The 12,160-nt window shown below is 45.8% G+C and overlaps 1 protein-coding gene across 2 annotated transcripts in view; it reads left to right on the top strand.

Annotated features, from left to right (window-relative positions):
- The window catches only part of MYNN (myoneurin), a 117,651-nt gene that overhangs the window by 57,747 nt on the left and 47,744 nt on the right, over positions 1-12,160 (top strand). For both annotated transcript variants that reach the window (XM_078666013.1, XM_078666014.1), the window contains 2 exons: positions 167-326; positions 11,101-11,279. In XM_078666013.1, coding sequence (XP_078522139.1) covers positions 167-326; positions 11,101-11,279 — 339 coding nt within the window. The remainder of the gene's footprint in view (positions 1-166; positions 327-11,100; positions 11,280-12,160) is intronic.

The following is a 12,160-nucleotide window of genomic DNA, read 5'->3' on the forward strand; positions in this document are numbered from 1 at the left end:
AACTTTGAAAATATGTTTTTCTGATTGTGTTTTTTGCGAGAGCTCCAATAAATCATTGATGTCAAGTAGAAAGGGGTAGGATGTCTTTTGGGCAAATATGTTTGCTACACTTTGTATAGTTATTTCAGCCAAAGTACATAGTTATGTGCTCTTCTATGTTTATTAGGTGAGAAACCATACCAGTGCGACTTGTGTGATAAAGGCTTTGCCCAAAAATGCCAGCTTGTTTTCCATAGTCGTATGCACCACGGTGAGGAAAAGCCATACAAGTGTGAGGCATGCCATTTGCAGTTTGCAACATCAAGTAATCTAAAGATCCATGCCAGGTAAGATCAAATACCAAAGTAATAATTGAAAACTGTGGCTCCGTTTTGTTTTTGCGTGAAACAAACGGACTACAAGTTTATTCAGACTTGATTTTAGCTAATATTTTTCTTTTATACACATCACAAAATGATGCGCTTGTAGTATACTGTGAAGCATTTTTTGTCTGCCGATGATGATACTGGACATGAATAAAAATTGCGGTTCATATATTGTACATATTGCTTGTGCTACAAAAGACCACTGTCAAAGGGTTTCAAGGCCTGGAATTTACACAGATGCTCACGCTCAGGTGTCCGCACTAAAGTAGTGGCAAAAAATACTTTCCAATCCCCTCGAACTCTTTTAGTTTCACTTTCAGTGCATCATTTGTCCCATGTACTTGGGGCATCATTTGGAGTACACACACTAATCACGATGGAGCAGTATCTGCATTTACCGACCTCGTCAGAAAAAGATGTGGTGTTTCACCCAGAGACTGTGGAAGCACCGGTTCCCACATGTTACAAGCATGTAATGGGAGTGTTTTGCTGGATGCCAGTTCAAATTCTGCCTGACTCAAAATCACACCCTCTGTCTGCTTTTTTTCCTCCCAGTTGACTGCCCTTCTTGCTTCTGTTTCTTTTCTACCCAACTACATGTACATATTTATGTTTTCATGTATAAGTTATATTATATATACGCTGTGGACTTAACCAACGATGGTTTCAGACCACTTTGCATGTCATGAATGAAAGTAGCTCAAATTTCCCTTATTGGAAAGACAATATATAGGATGCATTTCTATTTACAGTGCTGTTTACCGGCCATCATTTCTTTTCTGGACACAGTGTGAGTCCATTTGCACGTTTCCATCTCCATTTGCACATTTCGGATTTCAGAATACTGTGTAGTCTATAATGGGCAGACTATCTGTTTCCCGGTCTTATTTCGGTACCTTGCAGAAGTAGTATCTCATCCGTGTTGTAGTTATTGTCACAGTACAATTTTCACTTAGAAGGGTGAGTGTCCGGAACTGCATAGTCATCTTATGGATAGGGCCTTGGTGCCCCTGAAAAGTAAAAGACTGAGGTAGATATTTACTTTTAATGGGGATTTTCGGTTTTGTTTTACAAATGTAGAATTCAGAATTGTACTGGATATCATTCCAGATTTTTGGGGCATGTCCTTAAAAGGTCAAGGAAATTATTGTTCTTTTCTTGATGCGCAGTGTGCCACATATGAGTTCTTTCTACTCTTAAGTATGCTTTATATATCTGAGATCTTGACTTTATTCAGTTGTTTTGGGATATTGAGATGATTTTTTTTTTTTAGTGTCTGCCTTATAAAGGTATTACAATTAGACTTGATAGGGCAAGAGTAATAAACTCATTTTTATTGTAGGTTATTAAGTCGACTGCTACTTGTAGAACAGCTTTTAATGGAGGGAGTTGATTTATTTTAGAAAACCAATCAGAAGGGCTCATTTCTGGCCTAAGCAGGAGATGACTAAAGCTTCAATTGCAAGTTAAAGGTCTTTTTGGTTGTAGGTTTTGTTTGCGGTCTCTTATTTTTTTGTATGTTAAATCTCCTCGATTATGACTTTGCTTGTTTGTCCTTTTTAGGTCTTGCAGATCTGAAAGTGCAAGCAGTTTTTTGGCAAAAATATCTACTGTGAGCTCACAGTGGCCATAGAGCACGCCCATTGATTACCATTAGTTGGTTTTATTGTCACTCTCATTTGGTTGCTTTTTAGTCACCAACTTGTGTGGGCTTTACTTCTTCTCGCATTTGGTCCTTCCCTAGAGCATGGACACATCACTTGTGTGCTTCCATTGCTTACTTTGAAGCACTACTTTTTTCTGGCTAATGCATGAGAGTGCATGTGTCTTCCACCTGTCTAACTCATCTTCTACTCTTCCCCACCACTGCAGTCTGTGTTGCTCTTTCTCCCCCATTTCCTTGACCCATCTAAGTGTTGTGTTCGCCCTCGTGTGCTTCTCCCTCGGTTGCTTTCTCGTCTGTGTGCTTCCCCCATCAGCTCCACATTCCTCTCTCGCAGGTGTGCTTCCCTTGCTCCCACACACTGACCCATGTTGCTTCTATACCTCTGCCCTCCATGTTGCTTTCCCCCACTGGTGCCTCAAAAAAAAGAAAAAATCTTTGCAGCTGTATTTTTTTTATGCTGATCCAACTAGGATCAGTAAGAAAAAAAAGCATGCATGTAATTTTGTAGGCGTATGCATGCGAGTTGCACGCACCTACATAATATAACTTTTTAGGTCGAGCCTAGCGGAAGTGAGCATGCGCTGCTCGCTTTGCGAGACTGCTGTAGTATAGTATGGGAGAGAAGTTGCGCCCACTCTCCTCCCATATTTTTCCTTGGCTTATGTCATTGTCTTTTGCAAATATTGGCTTCGGATCCGTTAATAGGCTTGTTAATCCCTCCTTAGTGCTGCCTTGTCTTCATTTGTACCATCCCATGGCGACTGGCCCTTTTACTTTGGTTGTTACACGGGACCTGTTATTTAGTCTGTAAGCACTATTTACTTTATTGAGTTTCTCCTACTGCAGGCCGGATATGCACTGCTTCAGCTGAAACCGCTTGTGCTTTTTTAAGCAGCACCCCCGCCTGCTTTCAAACACTTTAACCCAGCATTATCTCCTGTTTCAACCCCCATGCCCCCCAAGTAAAATGGATTTAGAAATAATTAGCGAATGAAGTCATGTGAATTCCAGGTAGCACATAATCCTGTGCTAATGGGCTGAAGCTAACAACAGCACATCTGTGTTACATGTCATCTGTACTAAAGCCACCTGACAGGTTGTTTTCAGAAGCCAGTTTTATTAACACCACCACCAGTATCACCACCAATACCACCACCGCCACCACCAATACCACCACCACCACCAATACCCACACCACCACCAATCCCACCACCACCAATCCCACCACTAATACCAGCACCTCCAATACCACCACCACCAATACCACCACTACCACCACCACCACTAATACCACCACCACCAATAATACCACCACCACCAATACGACCACTTCAGCGCCTCTCTCTCACTAGTAATAGCAGGGGCACTGTACGAGGCCAGAGCTGCAGCCAAGACCATCCCTCCCTCCCTGCCGTAAAGCACAGCCCGCCCTGCACCAGGAGGTGAAGCCAGGGCCCTACTACAGCTGGAGTGTTTTTTATTAGCCCAAAGATAGCACTGACATTATGCAATGCCACACTGCACACTCAAATCGTGAAGAGGGCAGGAAATAACCCCCCTCCCGCTCTTCCACCTGAGCCGCACCAGTGTAATCACAGAGCGAAAGGTGTTGGAGCGCTTTGTTAGTGTTTATTGCTCAGATCATATGTAACTCTCAATTCAAACTTTGTGTCTGTGTAATTTACAACACTTACACATCTAAGAATGAGTCGAGAAGGCCCTTTATTGCAATGCAATAGATCTCGCATTTGTGAGATTTTAAGCTATTTGTATTGTAAATGACAATGCCTTTTATGTATGTTTTAAAAACAAACCAAAACATAAATAAAAGGCATTGTCATTTACAATGCCAATACCTCAAACTTGCGTGCATTCGAGACCTATTGCATTGCAAATGCTTGTTTGTTTACGCTTGAGGCATGCTGCAGGCATCGGGAAAGCTGTACAGCATTGTTAAAAACTATTGACAAAACCAGTAGGCCCCAAAGGCAAGGCTTGTTGGCTTTGCCAAGCTTGTTTGAAGTTGAGAGTTTCCCTATGTAAGAAGCCTAGGGATTTACATTTTTGGGTGTGATGTTGGCATTGATGGCTTTTGCCCATGATTGTGCAGTGGCTTTATTTTAACTAGGAATGTGAGGGAGAAATTCTGTTTGCAGTGTTGAATTTGAGTTCTCTTTTTCTGTGTATTGTTGTGGAGAAGTGCAAGCTCAAATATGTTAAACATTCTGTGCAGTTTAGATTTGGACACAGTTAAGTATAGTCTGCATACTGGTGAAAGTACCTTTCTGATAGATTCCTCACCTTGTGAATATCCCCTGCGCAGCAGCCAATCGAAAACTTTTGTAGCTCTCCACGCCGGCGAGGTCATGGACGACGCCTCAGAGGGTACGACTCCGCTCGCGACCCCGCTGACGTCACTGGATCCATAATATGGCCTCGTCGGCGTGATGATGTCAATTCCCTTTTTTCTGCGCTGTCGACGCCAACGGTTTCTTGGGACTCTCCGTAGTTACATTGTTGTTATAGTTGTTCTTGTCTGTTCTTCTCGTTTCCTTCTAAGATATCTGGGAGGAAATCTGGTTTCAAGCCCTGCAGGGAGTGTGGGAAGCAGATGTCCATCACTGATTCGCACGAGGACTGCGTTTGGTGCTTGTCTTCCGATCACGCCGTCGATGGATGTGCGTGTTGCAGGAAGATGACCTCTAAGGCTTTAAAGGAAAGGGAAGCGAAGTTGTTCATTGCTAAAATGAAGAGTAAGAAGGCGAGTAAAAGAAGATCGAGGTCGAGATCGAGATCTCGTTCCGAGTCCAGGTCGGGCTCGAAGTCGGCGTCGGGACATTCGAAGTCGAAGAGGCATAAGAGAAAGAAGCACTCTTCACGGCGTCACTCTGATAAGGAACCGGCGCCGAAGTCGTCTTCTCCTTGACGTCGCAGTAGTGATGTCGATCCTTCGCATTCAAAACCGGGTTCGCCAGAGAAGGAAGTGTCTCCTAAAGTCGAGGTCTCTCGTTCTCCGACGCCGGCGCCTTCGGATTCGGTCCATTCTTCGGACCGGGTGAAGCCAAGCCAGAGCAAGAAGATCAGGAGCAGCCTGAAGAGGTTCCTTTGTCGGCACCAATGGGCCCGACTCCAGGTACACCGGCTTCGGAGCCGGCGCCGGGAAATTATCCCCCTTTTCCGGCTTCAGGCCAAGACCCATCACACTATCTGAACGCAATGTATGGTGTCTTTGCGAGGGCTATGTACCCCTCTGGTGCGCCTGCGGGCCCCATGGGTCCGTTTGCCTTTAATTTGGGTGTCCCTCAGGCATATGCCCAGGCTCCATTTATGCCCTTTCTTCCAGCGACGCCGTCCTGGAATTTTCCGGCGCCGAGGGCCCCGGCGCCGTACCGAGAATCTCCGACGCCGTACCGAGAATCTCCGACGCCGTATCGAGAATCTCCGGTGCCGTATCGAGAATCTCCGGCGCCGTCTGTTCGCCCTCGTTCGGCGCCGTCGGATATGCGTTCGACGCCGGTTCCGAATCCGATGGAATCGGTTGTGGATCCATATACTCCGGTCCCGAGGATCCGCTCCAGGAGGGAGGCCCAAAGAGCTGTGGAAGAGGCACGCTATCAGAAAGACTTGGAGGAAGGTGAACTTCCTGATTCTGAGGACTATTTTGCGGAATTGAAAGATGCAAGTGGTCTTCCTGTCTCCCCTGAGTGGGATTTTTCTCCTGGATCAGATGCTCCTTCAAAGGTGGTTGTCCCATATCACACAGTCGTGAGAAAAGCTGCGGAGTTATTGGACATTACTCTTCCAACCACTGAATTTAAGTCCAATTTATTGACTGAAGTGTTGCATTCTCCTTCCTCTGTGACTGAGCCTTTGTTACCATTTAATGAGGCAATTTTGGAGCCGGTGTTGGAGGTTTGGAAAAAACCTTTATCTGCTCCTGCTGTCTCTAGGACTGTGGCACGGAGATATAAAGTGACACCGGAGGATCCAGTATTTTTGTCAGCTCACCCTTCACCTGAGAGCCTTGTGGTTCAGGCGGCTTTTTCTAAGAAGTTTTCTGGAGCTTTTCCGCAGGTTCCAGCTGACAAGGAATCAAAAAGGATTGATCAATCCGCTAAGAAGGTGTTCTCATCAGCGAGCATGGCACTGAAGTCTTCAAATGCAACTTGCCTGATGGGAAGGTATATTCATGCGTTGATGGATTCCTCTAAACAGTTGTTGCCAAAACTTTCTGATGATGACAGTAAGAACTTTCAGGAGGTTTTTGATGATACCCAAGCTGCTGCGCGCCAGGTCGTTCAAAGTGGCCTGGATACAGCCGACTCGGTGGCTAGGATTATGGGCTCTGCAGTGGCTACGAGAAGGGCGGCTTGGCTGAAGTCTTCAGACTTTTCACAAGATGTGCGGGCTACCTTGTTGGACTTACCATTTGACGGTACGGGTCTGTTTGGTAAGAAGGCTGATGCCGCACTTGAGAGATTCAAAGACAGTAAGGCCACGGCAAGATCACTTGGCTTGCAGTCCCAGTCTAGAGAATCCTTTCGTAAATACAGAGGATTCGGGAAGTCATCCTTTCTTTCGCAAGGGCAGCCTCGTCAGCAGCAACAGCAGCAGCAACAAAATACGCTGTATAAGTCTTATAGAGGAAGAAACAGAGGTCGTCCACGAGGTCGCCAACCCTCCTCCTCCTCTTCCTCTACCTCTCCTCCTATCACCGCAGCAAAGCAGCCCTAGATTCCCCATTCCCAGTCATGTTGGTCCTGTTGGGGGTCGGTTTACCCATTGTCTGCGGGATTGGGAATCGGTCACTACAGACCAATGGGTTCTCAATCTTGTGGCAAATGGGTAAGCTCTTCCCTTCAGGGAATTCCCTCCGACTTACCCTCCTTGTCAAGGGGCTTGCTCAGAGGAACATCTCCGTCTCCTTCAGGAGGAGGTTCTTACTTTGTTACAGAAAGGCGCGATAAAGGTGGTTCCAGAGCAGGAAAGGGGTCAGGGATGCTACTCCTGGTATTTCCTGATTCCCAAGAAGGATGGCAGGCTTCGTCCAATCCTGGATCTCAGGATCTTGAATCTTTATCTGAAACAAGAGAAGTTCAAGATGCTTACTCTTGCGCAGGTTCTTCAGGCGCTGCTGGAAGAAGACTGGATGGTGTCGCTCGACTTGCAGGACGCGTATTTTCACATCCCAATCCTGAAGTCGCACAGGCAGTAGCTCTGTTTTACGGTGGGGTCGCAACACTACCAGTTTGCGGTCCTTCCGTTTGGTCTTACAACTGCGCCTCGAGTCTTCACCAAGGTGGTGGCAGCCCATCTCAGGAGGTCGGGGATTCCTGTATTTCCCTATCTGGACGACTGGCTGATCAAAGCGGAGTCTCCAGAGAAGGTGCTCCATCATCTGCAGGAGACAACTCAGTTGTTGTACAGGTTGGGTTTTTCGATAAATGTACCCAAGTCTCACCTGGTGCCCTCACAGCGCAACCTGTTTATAGGGGCAGTACTGGACACTACTGTTTGTCGGGCATTCCCTCCTCCTCAAATGATTCTCGACATTCAGGAAATGATTCCTTTGTTTTACAATGGAGCGGTGGTTCCAGTCCTGAAGATCCTTCGCCTGCTCGGTCTGTTTGCTTCCTGCCTTCTGCTGGTCAACCATGCACGCTGGCACATGAGGGCGCTCCGGTGCCTCCGCAGGCAGTGGTATCAGCACAACGGGGATCTCAGGGAGTCTGTGAGGATCTCCAGAGAAACTGCAGCGGATCTGTCTTGGTGGAGCGTGGAGGGCAATCTGTCTCAAGGAAAGCCCTTTCATCTGCCTCCATCGGTTGCCACAGTGTTCACGGATGCCTCCACTCTAGGGTGGGGTGCTCATCTGGGGGATCTGGAGATCAAGGGTCTTTGGTCTCCAGAGGAAAGGTTGCTTCACATCAACCTTCTGGAATTGAGGGCGATTCGTTTGGCACTCAAGGCCTTTCTCCCTTCCCTTCGCGGTCGGTCGGTTCAGGTCCTGACGGACAACACGACTGCGATGTGGTATGTCAACAAGCAGGGAGGAGTAGGGTCGCAGTGTCTCTGCAGAGAGGCTCTGCGTCTCTGGTCCTGGGTTCAGGACCACTAGATTTGTCTGATGGCAAATCATCTGGCCGGAGTTCTGAACGTTCGCGCAGACAGTCTCAGTCGGCAGTTCTCAGCCGACCACGAGTGGAGGCTTCACCCAGAGGTGGTTCGTCACGTCTTCCGGACGTGGGGAACTCCTCAGGTGGACCTGTTCGCCACTCGCGAGAACGCTCACTGCCCTTAATTCTGCAGTCTCCAGTATCCGTTGCAGGGGGCTTTGGGGGACGCGTTTCAGTTGAGTTGGGGCTCGCAACTCCTTTACGCTTTTCCTCCCATACCCTTGATTCCTCGGGTTCTGAGGAAGATTCGCCAAGACCGGGCCCAAGTCATATTGGTCGCCCCGGATTGGCCAAGAAGGGTGTGGTACACAGATCTTCTCCACCTCTCCTCGTGCCCTCCGCTCCGTCTCCCTTTCAGGGCAGATCTCCTCTCTCAGGTGCAGGGGCAGGTTCTACACCCCCACCTCCAGATCTTACACCTTCATGCCTGGAGATTGAACGGGGCAACCTGTATTCCTTTTCTCTCCCGCCTGATGTGGTGGATGTAATTCTTTCGCCCAGGCGTCTTTCCACCAAGTCCATCTATTCTTATAGGTGGTCCAAATTTGTTTCCTGGTGTGGAGAGAAATCTATTGACCCCTTGAGAGCTCGTTTGTCTAATATACTTCAGTTTGCTCTTTCTTTGGCCCAGCAGGGTTTTGCTGTGGCGACTGTAAAGGGTTATTTATCGGCCTTGTCTGCTTTCCTTTGTTTGCCTGACCAGCCGTCATTATTTAAGTCACCTATTGTATTACGCTTTATAAAAGGTCTTACCAACAAATTCCCTCCAACTCCATTTATTGTGCCTCAATGGGACTTGAATCTTGTTTTGACCTACTTGATGGGTTCACCCTTTGAACCTTTACACAAGTGTCCCATGAGACTTCTGTCTTTTAAGACGGTCTTCCTTGTTGCAATTACCTCGGCAAGGAGGGTAAGTGAGCTTTAAGCTCTTAGTTCGAAACTCCCGTTCCTGACCATTCATGCTGAGAGAATGGGACTTAGGACCAGGGCTGCTTTTCTGCCTAAGGTGGTAACTCCCTTCCATCTGGGGCAGTCCATTAACCTCCCTACCTTTTATCCTCCCCCTCACCCTTCCAAGGAGGAGGAGCGGCTTCACCGCCTAGACCCTAAGAGGGCGGTGAGTTTCTACCTCGATAGGACTAAAGACTATTGTGTGGACGACCAGCTTTTTGTTGGATTTGCTGGCTGTAAGAAGGGGAAAGCGGTGCACAAGCGCACGCTGTCGAGATGGATTATCCTGTGTACAAAGATCTGCTACGCCCTGGCTTGTAAGGATCCTCCAGAGGGTATAAGGGCTCATTCTACTAGAGCAAAGTCATCAACATCTGCTTTGGCTAGAGGTGTTCCTGTAGAGGATATTTGTAGAGCCGCAACTTGGGCCTCCCTCCACACTTTTGCGAAGCATTACTGCTTGGATACTGAGGTGAGGAGGGACGGACACTTTGCGCGCTCTGTCCTCCAGGATTTCTTGGTATAGCAGAGTGGACACCCTCCTCCGGGAGGGGGGACTGCTGTGGGATTCTATTCACAAGGTGAGGAATCCACTGGCAGATGTATCTATCAGAAGAACAAGTTACTTACCTTCGGTAACGCTTTTTCTGGTAGATACAGTATCTACCTGTGGATTCCTCACTGACCCACCCGCCTCCCTGTTGTCCACTCTTCTATTCCTGCTATCTGTATACTTGAATGTTCTTTATAATGGATGTATTTATATGTTCATACATATTGCATTGTTTTCACACTATGTGTGTTGGTCTGAATACTGTGTACTATGTATACTATTACTGTTTATGTCGGTCCGTCCGTGTGCCTCGGGGGCACGGAAAAAGAGGGCGGAACTGACGTCATCACGCCGACGAGGCCCTATTATGGATCCAGTGACGCCAACGGGGTCGCGAGCGGAGTCGTACCCTCTGAGACGTTGTCCATGACCTCGCTGGCGTGGAGAGCTACAAATGTTTCCGATTGGCTGCTGCGCAGGGGATATTCACAAGGTGAGGAATCCACAGGCAGATACTGTATCTACCAGAAAAGGCGTTACCGAAGGTAAGTAACTTGTTCATCAGGCTCTATTTGCAGGATCAGCAGATAAATAGATGAGTGGTGGTACTTAAATGGTGTCGTAGAAATCAGTTACCATTTTGACACATTTGGATTGGTTCGATTGGTAGGATTTAAAGTAGAACAGTTCTGAGTATTTGGAGACTTCTTCCTCCTTGCCCCCTGGCAAATGTAGCACTAGTTGCTCTGTGGATGCATTATCTTTAGCGTTATAAAATATGGATCTTTTGTCAATCTGTATGGGAAGGCAAGAGGACATGATGAAAGAACAAGGAAAAATTACCTTCTTTTTCCTTGATAATCTTGCTCACCCTTCTTCAAAACACCTGCCCACACATCCTTCAGGTATTCACCCATTGTGTATGGCCTTCCTTGTGTCTTGTGAAATGAAATGTGACCACTAATTGGTTCCTGTATTTAAAACAAATTGACTTCGATGGCCATATGAGATAGTCTGTGGTGAAGATGATGATAATATTAACCAACTAACAAATGAACATAAATAATGGATATTGTGATTCCATGGCTTAAAAGTGTGGTTCACAGGGTATTAGCACTATAATAAATATATAAATGTATAAGTACTCACATATTCAAACTTTAGACTGATTAGATGGCAAAATGAATAGTTTGTTGGCATGAATTGTGTGAAAATGATTTTCAAATATCTACCACAAGTAGGTATTGTATTACTTCTAAAGATCTTTGCATTTTTAAATTCCAATATATGAACCAGAACATGGCAACGATTTTACAGCTGTTGAGAGACCGTTCACCAAGTTCTTCTGTTCTGCCTTACTTGACTAACATTCCTGTTCCTCACTAGAAAACACAGTGGTGAGAAACCGTACGTTTGTGATAGATGTGGACAGCGATTTGCTCAAGCTAGCACCCTGACATATCATGTTCGAAGACACACGGGGGAAAAGCCTTACATATGTGATACATGTGGGAAAGCATTTGCGGTCTCGAGCTCTCTTATTACGCATAAAAGAAAACATACAGGTAAGAACCGAAACAATGCCACCATGTTTAAGTGTTTAGCATTGTTTGTCTGATTAACTAGATCAAGCCTCTTCTGCACAATGTTTGTATGCATTTGTGATCTAATTCTCACAGAATCCAAGTCCAGCTTATAATCAAACTCTAACTCGCATGGTATAACTAAATCTGATTTCTTTCAGGAACCCGTAAATATAATAATAGACGTATTTTCTTTAATTTTCTTTATGCATATTAGCAAACAAATATATGTCATCTTGTAAATGTAGATTGATGGATGGATTTACCATTTTTTTATTGTCGTAAAGTAAATTGATTCTAGAAAAAAACTTTAATTTACTTTTGCATAATATATGCAAGATTCACAAAAGAAAACAGAAACAGTATGTGTGTTTGTCTATACATGGTTTATGTGCTTAATTTGCAAAAGTATGTATATAATAGATGCAGAGCCATTTGCAATGGGCATTAAGCACGGCCATGTGCGAGGGATCATCAAAACAAGCAGTTCAGATTTGGATTTGGTTCACACTCACAAAATAGTAACTTTGTGACGTTGGCCTAGGGTTTGAAATGCACAGCGTACCGTTGTCCAAGCACCTACCCTGATCTCAAAGGAACCTGGCATAATTTGGGAATAACATTGAGTGAAGTGAATCTATCAGTCTAGTAATTTGCGTAGGAAGGTTTAGCATAAGAAAGAAAAATATTTTGGGGGGAAAGCACAATTTGCCAGGATATACCCAACAAAATGTGCCTAATGAAAAGAGGTTGAAAAGAGGGGAAATCTATGGAAATCGGGTGTGACAATTTGTATTCAGCACATCATCCCCCAATCTCACTTAAAAAACACTCTGGCAGTAAATTCACCCTGTGATAAACCA

This window comes from Lissotriton helveticus, chromosome 11 (assembly GCF_964261635.1).
Source record: "Lissotriton helveticus chromosome 11, aLisHel1.1, whole genome shotgun sequence".
NCBI classification, from domain to species: domain Eukaryota; kingdom Metazoa; phylum Chordata; class Amphibia; order Caudata; family Salamandridae; genus Lissotriton; species Lissotriton helveticus.